At 45.6% G+C, this 13,682-nt stretch overlaps 1 protein-coding gene across 2 annotated transcripts in view; it reads right to left on the reverse strand.

The window, feature by feature from the left end:
* The window catches only part of ZNRF1 (zinc and ring finger 1), a 105,160-nt gene that overhangs the window by 13,613 nt on the left and 77,865 nt on the right, over positions 1-13,682 (reverse strand). For both annotated transcript variants that reach the window (XM_047836437.1, XM_047836438.1), the window contains exon 2: positions 770-865. In XM_047836437.1, the coding sequence (XP_047692393.1) occupies positions 770-865 (96 nt within the window). The remainder of the gene's footprint in view (positions 1-769; positions 866-13,682) is intronic.

Below are 13,682 nucleotides of genomic sequence, written 5' to 3' on the forward strand. Positions count from 1 at the left end.
CCAGCTGTAACTTCCTGAGCACTGACCACAGGTCAGGCTCTGTATTGACGGGTTTTAGGTGTGAATATCTTACTTTGTTCTGACAGAATCCTCACAGCCAGGTTACTGACAGCTCCATTTCATGGACCTGGAAACTAAACCTCTGCTAAGCTCTTGCCTCTCAGACTGTCCAGTCAGTCAGTGATGGAGGCAGACGCTGATGCTCACTGTCCACAGAGGCACCACATTAGGAATGGCCTGGCCTGGCCTGGCGATTCTACCTGTTGTATTCACTGCTCGGCTCTGAAGCAGGAAGCAGTGGGGCCTTGGTGGAGCGACCAGGTGGCAGGTCAGCATTTTGAATCCCTGAAGGGTGTCCACTTGGTGAATGTATTCTGCTGTGGACGCCAAGGCTTAAGCACTCCGTGCACACCAGCAGCACAGACGTCCCCTTCCCCAAGGAGAGGTGGTGTCCCCTCCAAGCCCTCTGCCCTCAGGTGTGTAAATGGGCAAAGGCCGCATCTCCCAACCTGAGGTGCAAGGAACTAAGGGGGCAGAAGGCCTGGGCACCCAAGAGACTTCTGGGTGCCACGGGCCTGACCCCTGGGCCGCCTTCCTGCTCCACTCGGCTGCCTCTCCAGCTGGTGCACCGAGACGCCTTCAAAAGTGGGATTCCTCAACACCACGCAGGCATTCCCGCCAGAAAGGGGGGTGCAAAGGTTGCCCAGAACCACTCGAACTCGGGAAGACCCTCAGTTGGAGACTCCCCCGCCCCCGGCCAAGCCCTTACCATTGTAGGAGAGGCGAGGTTTGCTCAGACACATTATAAAGTGCATTTCCATCTCATCAGAAGCCACAGACTTGGAACAAATGGGGCACTTGAAACCTGAAAGACAGGAAAACGGTGTGAAATGTCTCCTCCAAACCAAGCACGTCCACAATAAACACAGAAACCGCAGATGGCTACAGTCATGTGGGGGTCAGAATCAACATGGAGAATTACAATCTGGATACACCCTAGACCCGATTTCTCCTCCATTTAGATCCTTTCCCCAGGGGCTCTAGTGGGCAGCAGTGATAGGGAGGAATAAAATCCAGGCAAACAAATAATCAGTCTCTGAGTAACAAAGTGTTTAATACCCTTCCTCCTTACTAGCTCCAAACCACAAGGCTGATCACCTGTGGGAGGAAGGCATAGAGCCGTACCTCCTCGACCACCCATAACCAGGTGGCACCTTGCCTCCCTGCGGCTCAGGCAGCTGTCCCCTGAGAGTGTGGAGCAGCAGGGTGGCCCTCTGGAGCCCTCCCAAATGCCACGCACGCCTTGGCCATATGCCACTGACAGGAACAGCTGTTCTACTACACCAGGCAAACACAGGGCGTCATGACCCTGCCGTCCCCCTCCCAAGGAAGTCTGGACTGCTTAGACAGCCAAGGAGTTTTACCAGAACTGTGCCCAATTATTGGAGATTTTGGTTGAGAATCTTCTGAGCTGCACTCCATGAATCAAACATAGTCCCTTGAGTTATTTTTTTATAAACAACTTAAAAAAATTTTTTTAAATGTTTATTTATTTTTGAGACAGAAGGAGACAGAGCACGAGTGGGGGAGGGGCAGAGAGAGAAGGAGACACAGAATCCGAAACAGGCTCCAGGCTCTGAGCTATCAGCACAGAGCCCGATGCGGGGCTCGAACCCACAAACCGTGAGATCATGACCTGAGCCGAAGTCGGACGCTTAACTGACTGAGCCACCCAGGCGCCCCTGAACAACTTTTTAAAGATAAACGATCTCCAATTTCCCCCATTTTAATTTTTATTGAAATTATTTTCAAGTGATCATTTCTTTTCTTTTCTACCAGGAAGATCTAAGACCATCAGCAAGTTATTACTTATTTGTCCACATCAAATTTCATACGTCACAGCCTCTCTCTTTTATGACCACAATTCCTACCCACGCAGCTTGGACATCTTAGGTTCGTGACGGCACATCTAAATACTGTTGTCAAGGTTTGACTCTCCTGTTAAACTTTTAGTTGTAGTGTTCCATGCACAGTTTCATGGGATGCTGGTAATATTGGGCAGCAACAATTTCTTCTCAAATAGATAACAGGCTGAGGGCTTGTACTGACTGTCAGCTGCTCCCTCCCGGACAGTGTCTCTCCCAGGGCCTTGTTCATTCTGTATGGAAAGCCCTGCACTTTGACAGCTGCTGGTGCTGAGACAGGAAGCAAGCCAGCTCCCGTGTTCCCGTGTAAGGCACAAATACTTTGCTTAAAGTCTTCTCCAAACCCTCCTCTTTTCAGTGACAATGATCTATAGGACCAGACAGAAAATCCAGGGTCCAGTTAAGGACAAAGTGGACCTCACTCCACGGCACAGTCCCCATTCCCCCAACCTTTTCCCTCAAAGATCGTTAGCATCCTGTGTCTCAGCTAAAATGTCTGGTGGGGTGCCAGGGTGGCTCAGTCAGCTAAGCGTCTGACTCTTGGTTTCTGCTCAGGTCATGATCTTGCAGTTGGGGAACTTGAGCCACTCACTGGGCTCTGCAATGACAGCATGGAGATTGCTTGGGATTCTCTCTCTCTCTCTCTCTCTCTCTCTCTCTCTCTCACACACACACACACACACACACACACACACACACACACACACTAAATAAATAAATTAAAAAAAAAAAACACAACTAAAAGTCTTGCAAATGCTATCAATCCAAGGGCTGTATTTTCTGATCTCTGGGTGGTTATGAATCTATTAATAACAAAACCAGAAGACTGTAAAGAAACATGGTGAGAGAGGGTCCATTCTAAATTTTCAGCCAAAACCAGATCTCAGATGTGTCAGTCAGGCTGATTCTTTTCTAACTCAGGTTAGAAATCTACAGACCCAGTGTGGCATATGTGGTGGACAAGGGAGTAATGCACTTGAGTCTTGTAGGACAAGGATGTCTTCACCTCTAACCTAAGTCTCTCTGCATCTTTGGATCTGCCCTCAGGCCCAGGCCCTGCAAAGAAGTTAGTATTAAGTAACATCCCACAGAATGACCAACCATTGGGAGATTGTCTTATTTTCTTCAGAGATTCCTTCACCTTTTTTTTCTGACTCGAAAGACCAAGGTTTTACAACTTGGTGACTACAGGACTTTTCTAGTTTAAACTGGCTACGTTGGCACACTGTCTGCAGGCTGAGGGCTCCGCGCTGGCATGCCAGCCAGGGTGGACGTGCTCTGGACCCGCTCCTCCAACGCCAGGCCCTGATACAGTCACTAGGAGGTGCTCAAGCGAACTGTTGCTACTGATAAAAGGCCTTACACTTCACATTACTCACTTTTCTGATACACTAGAACAGATTCATGGTTATCACTATAATAGCATCAATCACCCCTCATCCCAACATGATTCCCAGAATGCAGGAGCGGGAGTCGAGTTACAGCTAAGGTAGTGGGAAGTAGGCCACCCAACAAGAAAGCCTACAAGGAAATGTCACCGGACATTTATGTCCTAGAAAAACAAACTCCCAGGTTTAGGCCAGTACCTTCCTTGTAAAGACAAAGAAGCCTTGAGGGAAGACATCAGCTCAAACATCTGAGGGGGTGGGGCTGAGACCAAGTCAGATTTCTTAGCTTGCAATCTAAAGTCCTTTCCATCAGGGAAGAAGGCCCACCACACGTGTGATATTGTGATTTATGATAAGACTATGTATTTGGTCTTTGTCCTGTTTCTGGCACGGAGTTTATAACACCCTGGGAATTCCCCAACATAATAAGACCAGTAGTATTTGGTCTTTTGTCACTGGTTCCCGAAATAGCTCCAGAGCCAGTAAGGTAAAAGGAATGTCTTGTTATTCATAATGAGTCCCTTTCAACCACACCGGAATTTATGTTAATGAGGTGACTTTGGGAAGGTCCCTGGTACACTAAGGATGGGGGGCTAGTTCCAAGGGGAACCAACCAGCTCATCAGAAGGTCTGAACTTTCAGTCCTGCCCCCAACTTCTGGGGAAGGGAGGGGCCAGAGATGGAGTTCAGTCACCAGTGGCCAATGGTTTCACCAGTCATGCCTATAGACCGAATCACAGGGCTGAGAGAGCTTCAGGGTGGTGAACTCATAGAGCTTCAGGGAGGGTGGTCCCCCCCGGACAGGCTATGGGGGTTCCACGCCACGTCCCGATACCTCATTCTCAGCATTTCTTCCATCTGCCGTGTTCCTGAGTTCTACCCTTTTAAAACGAAATGGTAATCAAGTAAGTAAACTCTTTCTCTGAATTCTGAGAGCGGCTCTAGCAAATTAAATGAACCCGAGAAGGGGGTCGTAGGAACCACTGATTAAGAGCCAGTTGGGCAGAAGCATAGGCAACAACATGGACTTGGGACTGGTGTCTGAAGTGGGGGCGGTCTTGTGGGATTGAGCCCTTAACCTGTGCGGTCTGATGCTACCTCTAGGGAGACAGTGTTGAAATTGAGTCAACTGCTTGGCGGTGCTGGGAAACACACTTCAGAACAGGATTTTAAGAAAGAGGTGGGTTGGGAAATATTCCATCTGGTGAGGGAGCAGCACTGTGGTAGCAAGAGACCTGTACTTTAGTGAAAGCAGGGTTAGTGCCACTTTAATCACCTACCTCTGGAATGGGGGTGGGTAGGGATTGAAAAATAACTCAGTCTATTACGTGAGTGGGCAATGACAAGACCACCTGGGCTTTCCAGGCTCAAGATGTGGAAAGTAATCTACCCTCCCCAGACCTGTTTCCTCACCTGAAAAAGAGTACTTTCCCTCACTCTTGAAAGGATCAAATGTGGGGAGCCTGGGTGGCTCAGTCAGTTAGGCATCTGACTCTTGATTTCGGCTCAGGTCATGATCTCACGGTTCACGAGATTGAGCCCCACGTTGGGCTCTGCATTGACAGAACAGAGCCTGCTTGGAATCCTCTCTCTCCCTCTCTCTCTGCCCCTTCCCCTGCTTGTGCTCTCTCCCCCCAAATAAATAAACTTAAAAAAAAAAAAAGGATCAAATGAGATAATAAACCTGAAAGCACATGAAGAAGCTAATCAAATGTATCATCGAGCCCGGCAGTACTTAATGAGGAGGAAGGAAAAGGAAGGCTGGGGAAGGATCTGGAGGGCGTAGAGGCCACGGGTCATGCCAAGTGTGATGGCAGGGGAAGGGGCAGGAGCTATCTCTGCTTGTCCCACCTCTGTTTCCTCTGAACTTCTGGAGCACTGTGCACGGCACTTTCTACACTGCCAGTGTGGAACAATGGTCCCTGTTCAGCCTCTACGGCTCCCACTCTTGCCTGCGATGACAAATAACAGCTCACATTTATTGAGTCGTTACTGTGAGCCGCCACTGGGCTTTATGTGTTTCCTCATTTACCATAAAACAGAGTGGGTACTGATCTTCACTTTGCAGAAGAGGACACCAAGGTGACAGAGCCAGGGAGCCAGAGCAGGCACACAGCACCCGGGAAGACTGACCACCCAGCTTGTGCTCTGCTTGCCGGGCTGTGCGACAGGCAGGCTGGTCTAAGGAGGAGGCGTTATAGGGCAAAAGGATGGTAAATGCTACACAAATGCTGGTGTTACTTAATAGTAACTTCAAAGCCTCCACACTGTCCCAGCAATTTCTTCTGAAGCATCGTGGACCTGGATAATCCCATAAACTGAAACAATTGATAATGTTTTTTTCCTGGGAATTCTGTTACTACGGAAGGACGGAACTATGCCTTCTACTTGGCACTGGGCCTGTAGCACTGGTTTCAAGACACTGAATTTGCAAATTACCTTTTAAATAGAAAATAAACGACAAAAGGTAGGAGAGATGGAGAGCTAAGGGGAGAAAACTATCGTCCCCACCTTCTTTCTCGAAAGGTCATCCGATGATCAAGATGGACTCTACCACTCTACTGCCCCAATCTTTTCTTGTAATTGTCCAGTCTCGATTCAGCATCAACAGCCCTATGGAATGATAAACACTGTGATCTTTATGAGCTATCTGAAGGTTAAAATATCTAGGAAACTTTGATACCATTTTGGAAAGCAGTTCAAGCCAAATTAAAGTCAGCCCTGTGAACAAAGACAAACCAAAGGTCTGCAAAGTCACCCAACTGATGAAATTTTGTGAGATTTTGTAAGGGCCCTTCATCAGCACTCAGGAAGCGTGCACAAGAGATGCTTTCTTTTCCTTCACGACAAAGCTACAGGTGGAGCCTCTGGGACACTCCTTAACTGCATCTGAGACCAGACTGCCCACCACACCCCGGAGCTGGGCGACAGACAGCAAGCACACCCAGCTGCTTTCCCTTCCCTATCTTTATTTTCTTTCAGAGGCAGTGCCCTGCACGTGTCGGGTCTTCAATATTTGCCAATAAGGGGGGGAGGGAAGTGTCAGCTAACTCAGGCCTGCTGGCCAAGTCTGACCGTGGGGCCCCGAAGCCATCGTCTGCTCCCACCAGGCCTCAGCAGAAGTGAGGAAGTTACATGGTTCCTTGTGCTTCTCTGCCAACCTCCCGAAATGAGGAAGGAATCAATGACAGGGCACCAAGGGGAATTTGTCTGCAATTACCCGATTCTGCGCCGGGCGGGCTCTACCAAGCAAATGCTGCTACAGGATTTCTCCGCCCCAACCTACAGGCGCCCTTCTAATGGAGGCCTCACTTCTGTTCCTTCTCTTGTCATCAGATCAGCCCAAAATTATACAGCCAGAACAGCCCACGAGAATGTGATCAGCCAGAGCCCAGCTGTTTCCTGTCTTTCAATAGCAGATTGCGTAAATGAGGGAATCCTCAGCTGGGCTACAGACCAGAGCTCCTGAGAGAAGACAAGCCCCCACTCACCACCCACTGCAGGGCGTTGACCCCTGTAACTGCAGGGTCAGGGTAAGCCCCACTGGTAGGAGAACCAACAGAGACCCGAGAAACATGCACATGGTCATGTACAGGATGCATCTTCCTTCACCTGGGTCCTTCTGACGGGGCAAATTGAGGAAGGACAGGAGCACCGGCTCAAGTTACGACTCTCTCAGTCCTCCATGACACTGATCTTGTGATGTAAACCAAAGTTTTTCTCATTTCCCAAAACTGCAACCTTCTCCTTTAAGACCTGATTTCTCGGGCGGGGCGGGACGTGTGCTCTGCATGTTGCCCCAGTTCCCTCCCTGACCCTCCCTCCTATGCTGATGCGCTATTTTAACGCTGCCCCAGTTCTGCCTGTCTCTGGGATCACCTAAAGGGAGAAATCTAAAGAAGCAACCGGGGAAAAGGCAGCCAGGCCGTCCAGGCAGGACCTGCCGTCCCGGGGAAGAGGGGCTGATGCAGACTCCTCTCCCCCAGAGAGCACTACCCTCAACACTGCAGCCCTGTTCAGTTCCAACTTTCCAGCCTGGATCTTTCCCTCTCACATCCTGTGGTGTTTGTCTGTGAAATGAGACTTGACTAAACGAATGTGGTTAAATGGGATTTATTACAAAAGAAAGATCAAGGGGTAACACAGGATGACTATCTTTGACATTTCTATACTGTTGAAGAGATGTGTCCCCACGAGCAGATACCCCATTCTTCACACACATTTTCTCCCCCAAATCCTGAGCAGTAACTGGAAACCAATGCACAATTTAGGAGTTGGTAAGGTGTGGGTCAATCTCTCCTGGAGAACATTCTGGACCGGGGAGAGGCTCAGCAATTCTGACTTGCTTTTTTCAGTATCTCCCTTCTGGACTCAGCCTCTGTACTTCCATTCTAGGGGGGATGCTCACCTGGTGCCCCAGCAACCAAGAAAATTCCCGTAAATGGATATCAGAAGAGAGCCACACTGATACCTAAAATCAATTTAATGTGTGTGTGTGTCTATTTTTTAACATGTCTGTTGTGATGGTTAAGTTTGTATGTCAACTTGACTGGGTCATGGGGTGCCCAGATATTTGGTTAAACATTATTTCTAGGTGTATTTGTGAGGGTCTTCCTGGATGAAATTAATGTTTGAATTGGTAGACTAAGTAGATTGCCCTCCCCAGTGTTGGTTGGCATCGTCCAATCCATTAGAAGAGCTGAACAGAATAAAAGGGGGAGAAAAAGAGATTTTCAGCTGTCTGCCTGACTGAAATGGGACACTGGTCTTCTGTCCTTGGACTGGGACATATACTATTGGTTCTCCTGGTTCTTAGGCCTTCAGTTTTGAACTGGAACCAACGCCAAAGGGCATTCCTGGACCTTCAGCTTGCAGAAGACAGATCATGGAACTTCTCAGCTTCCATAACTGTATGAGTCAGATTCTTACAATATGTCTCTTTCTCTGTCTTTCCCTCCCTCCTTCCCACTACCACTGGTTCTGTTGCTCCAGAGAACCCCATACCTCTACTTATTAAATTGCTAAACAATGAAGTTTAAAAGAATGACAACATCAAATGCTGGCAAGGATGAAGAGCAACTAGAACTCTCAGATATTGCTGGCAGGAGCTATCTGGGGAAATGGTCTGGTAGTTCTTTATAAAATGAAACACACCTAGCCTGACCCAAGCAATTCCTTATTTGGATATTTACCCACAAGCAGTGAAAACATAGGTCTACAAATAGATGTTTGTAAGAATTTTCATCAGAGCTTTATTCATAGCAAGCAAAAACTGGAAATAACCCAACTGTCCATCAATAGAACAGGTAAACAAACTGTGGCATCATGGAATACAAGGGAACACAGTGGAACACTCCTCAGCAATAAAAAGCATGACTACTGATATATGCAAAGCATGGATTAATACTAAAAACATGCTGAGGAAGGATACAAAAGAGCACATATTATGATTCCAAATATATGAAGCTTTAGAATAGGGAAAACTCTGTAGTGGAAAAAATCAGGACAGTGACATCTGCAAGAAGAGGTAGGAGTTGGGGTAGCAATTAACTGAAACAGGGATGAGCGACCTTTCTGGGGTGATGAAATGTTCTCTATCGTGAGAAAGGTTTGGTTTATACACATGCACATACATGTCAAAATTCAGTGAATGTACACTTATGATTTGAGATTTCACTGTTTGCAAATTTTACCTCAACCAGAAAAAAACTAAGCAAATACTGAACTGTAGTTAATGGTACACATGCTAAAGCATTAAGAGGGGTGTGTACTGACATCTACATTAAAATGAAATGCATAAAAATGATGTAGAAGTTAACCTTCTTTCAACTTTTCTGTACATGTGAAATTTTCATTATAAATCACCAAGAAAAGTATCAAGCAGTGAGATGTGTGTGTGTTGTGTGCATGTGTGCCTGCATCAATTTAGCTAAGTGGTCAGGGAAGGCCCCTCTGAGGGTGACGGGTGAGCAGAGAACTTGGTGTGTTAGAACAGTCAAGGCCAAGTCATAAGCACATTAAGTACCAGGGGCAACAGGTGACAGCGGGGACAGGCTCTTTCACTGTCTATGCTCAAATACCTTTTTTTTTATTCTGATCTTGTCTGGGTATAGGATTCTTTTTTTTTTTTCTTCCAGCTTTATTAAGGTATAATTAACAAATAAGTGTCATTTAAAGTGCACAATGTGATGATTTGATATATGTTGTAAAGCATTCCCACGACTGAGTTAACATATGCATCCCCTCATATATCTACCTTTCCTTTTGGGTGAGAATACTTAAGATCTTAGCAAATTTCAATTATACATTGCAGGATTTTAAGGTTTCAGGTCTTGTACTAAATTCTTTAATCCACTTTGAGTTGATTTTTGTGTATGGTTTAAGATAGGGATCCAGTGTCATTCTTTTACATGAGATATCCAATTTTCCTAACACTACTGAACAGACTATCCTCCTTTCCCCATTGTGCATTCTTGGCACCTTTGTAAAAAATTATTTGACCATACATGCATGAGTTTATTTTTGGCCTCTATTCTGTTCTATTGGTCTATGTGTCTGTTTTTATGCAAATACCATATTGTTTTGATTACAATAGCTTAGTAACATAGTTTGAAATCAGGAGGTATGATGCCTCCAGCTTTATTCTTCTTTCTCAAGATTGATTTGACTATTCAGGGTCTTCTGTGGTTCCATACACATTTCAGGATCGTTTTTCCTATTTTTGTGAAAAATGCCACTGAAATTTTAATATGAATTGCATTGAATATGTAGATCACATTTTAACAATATTAAATCTCCCAATCCACAAACATGGAACTTTTTTATTTATTTGTGTCTTCTTCAATTTCTTTCATCAACGTCTTATAGTTTTCAGTGCACAAGTCTTTCACCTTCTTAAATTTATTACTAAGTATTTAATTGTTTATGATGCTATTGTATATGGGAATGTTTTCTTAATTTCTTTTTCTGATATTTCATTGACTTTACTGAATTTGTTTATTAGGTATAACAGTGTTTTGGTGGAGGCTTTAGAGTTGTTTTGTTTTTTTGTTTTGTTTTGTTTTTTTTAAATTTTTTTTTTCAACGTTTATTTATTTTTGGGACAGAGAGAGACAGAGCATGAACAGGGGAGGGGCAGAGAGAGAGGGAGATAAGATCGGAAACAGGCTCCAGGCTCTGAGCCATCAGCCCAGAGCCCGACGCGGGGCTCGAACTCACGGACCGTGAGATCGTGACCTGGCTGAAGTCGGACGCTTAACCGACTGCGCCACCCAGGCGCCCCTGTTTTGTTTTGTTTTTAAGTAGGCTTCGTGCCCAGAGCAGGACCCAATGTGGGGGTTGAACTCATGACCCTGAGGTCAAGACCTGAGGTGACTCTCCGCCTCTCCCTCACTTGTGTTTTCTCCCTCTCTCTCTCTGAAAACAAATTTTAAAAACTTTAAAAGTTTAAAAACTTTAAAAAGGCACCTGGGTGGCTCAGTCAGTTGAGCGACCAACTCTTGGTTTCGGCTCAGGTCATGATCTTGTGGTTCATGAGTTCGAGCCCTGCACTGGGCTCCACGCTGGCAGTGTGTACCCTGCTTAGGATTCTCTCTCTCCCTCCCTCTCTCTTTCAAAATAAATAAATCTTAAAAAAAAAAACAACAAAAAAAACCCCCCAAAAACCTGAGCTGAGATCAAGAGTAGGATACCTAACCGACTGAGCCACCCAGGTGCCCCTTTAGAGGTTTTTACGTTATGTCATCTGATGTTTTACTTGTTCCTTTCCAATTTGGATGACTTTTGTTTCTTTTTCTTACCTAATTGCTCTGGCTAGGACTTCCAGTATTATGTTGAATAAAAGTCTGAGTATAGGATCATTGAATTGCTTTCCTTTTCTCCCTCAACGGTCTACAGATAAACCTCTGCCATAGTCTCGCTTCTTGGTGTTGCAAATAGAAAATGTGATACCAGTGTGATTCTTTTTCCTTTGTAAATGGTATGTTCCTTTGGCCTGAAAACTTGAAAGATTTTTCCTTTCATCCTCAGAGTTCAGTTATTTTACCAGGATATGCTTAGATGTGCCTTAGTTATTTCCCCCAGTGGTAAGTCATGAGTGCCGTTCACCAAGTATTTCTGGCATTCCTCCTTCCAGCTATACATTATAGTAGGACTGCGCTTGCTTACTCCCTTTGAAGGTAAAGGTGGGTTGTGATTTGCCTGGACTAGTGAAATGCAAGTGGAAGTGACGTATGCACTGCCAAGCAGACTTTAAGCACTAGCTCACGGTCACCACACACCTGCACCGCCGCATTGGGATGGACCCTCTACCACCTCAGCTTCCTGAGGACCAACGAGCAGACCACCACCCCACGCCCTCCACCCCTTGACCTGTTGGATACTGCAGTGTGGGGGAAAAAAATCAATGTGTGGAGTTAAACTATTGAGCTCGTGGCACTGTTACTACATTATAAATCTAGCTCTAGCCTGTCCTAATACACTCTTCCTCTACCTCTTCCTCCTTCTAGTATTCCTATTAGTTGTATGACAAATGTCGTGGTTACATCTTCTAGGTCTCTCATCTCTTCCATCACTTCTATGTCTTGGCATTTTCTCAGGAGCTCGGCCTTTCTAACTCCTTCTGGGCCGTGGCCGCCCATCCCCTGCTTGGCTGGAAGAGGTAAACAGCTGGCACTGGAAGTCAAAAAGATGAGACGTGCATTCCAGCCACTATCTTCCCAGAATCCTCTCTGTTTGGATATTCATATTCTGCTTTTTAAGTATACAGAGTTCCTTGCATCAGCAACAATCCGCGTACTTGTCATTTTCAATGTCTATGCATTCTATAGTGACAATGTGCTTAGCTCTTTTCTTCTGTGGGTGTTTAGATTCTCAATTTTTACCTACTATAAAGATTCTCTCAGTAGTGTTCTCCATTCTCTACTCTAAGCACAGTATATTCCACCCCCAAAATATTTTTGCTGTTTCTGGATTCTAGGCTGACGGGTTTGAAGGAAAGAAAATCCTATCAGGAGTCAGAACAACCAGGCTCTCCCAGTCACTAGCCAGGTGGTCTGGTGCAAGACACTTAGCAGTATCTGCATAGTGCCCAACACTGTTCTAAAGCCCAATCAAAGACGGATGTGCGAGTGTTCTGTGCAGAGAAAAAGTCATGTGGAACGTGGAGTGGCCATTTTACCAGGCTGTACTCAGTACAGCTCAAATATACTGAGGCTTACTGTTAACATCTGCCCAGTTGAGGAAACTCACAAATTCTTCAGGCAAAGAAATGGAAAATGAGCTGACCCTACATAGTATATTTTGTGGACTCTAAGATGGTCATCCATTTAAAGACACCGTTATGAACCTTCAAGAGAGGAAAAAACTCCTGCCAATTATAATTTTAAGATGTGACTATCTGACACATCTTGATTTTCGAGTTGGTAAATTGTGAAATGTATGTGCCTTAGAATCAGTGAATATATGAAAAATACATATATGGGTATTTAAAAATATATACGGACTGGGGGCGCCTGGGTGGCTCAGTCAGTTGGGCGTCCGACTTCAGCTCAGGTCATGATTTCACGGTCCATGAGTTTGAGCCCTACGTTGGGCTCTGTGCTGACAGCTTGGAGCCTGGAGCCTGCTTGGGATTCTGTGTCTCCCTCTCTCTCTGCCCCTGCCCTGCTCGCATTGTCTCTGTCTCTCTCTCTCTCTCTCTCAGAAATAAACATTAAACAAACAAACAAACAAACAAACAAATAAACAAAATATATACAGAATGAATCCCAATCATATACCCAATACATGTAGTAGTCCTGTTCATTTGCTGCAAATGAAAACAGGCTCAATGAAGATATCTACAGAGGGAACAAAGGGAAGATCTGTGTGCATGGATATGTGCCTGATGACATCAAACCGACCCTACTGCTACAGCAATTCTAGGCAGGTGGAGCCCGACAGCAGCATTCCAGTCAAGTGAAGAATAGGAAAGGCATTTGCCAGGAACCAGAGCTATGGCTACTAATTAGTTCTGTTCCCTTTGACACTCTAACCCATTTCTTCCAGACAGAGGCCCTAAAAGGTCTGTTTAGGAGGGAGTGTTGGGGAGAGGGTTAAGTGGGGACCTGAGGGTCTGACGACCCAAGCCTGAGGTACGAATACAGAAAAAAGCCTTAGAGTGAGCGTGATCAAGTCCCCAACTAGGAGCCAGGAAAGATCAGTGTCAAATTATAATCCTTTGTCACCTGGCTACCATGCTTAGGCAAGTTCAGGGGCATCCAATCATGATTTGAAAAGTGTGCATGTAGACTCCAGGTGAACATTTGGCTTTTGTTTTAGAGAGGTCTTATTTAAAGGATGGATCATGGATTATAAGAGGAAGATGATC

This window comes from Prionailurus viverrinus, chromosome E2 (genome assembly GCF_022837055.1).
Source record: "Prionailurus viverrinus isolate Anna chromosome E2, UM_Priviv_1.0, whole genome shotgun sequence".
Taxonomy (NCBI): domain Eukaryota; kingdom Metazoa; phylum Chordata; class Mammalia; order Carnivora; family Felidae; genus Prionailurus; species Prionailurus viverrinus.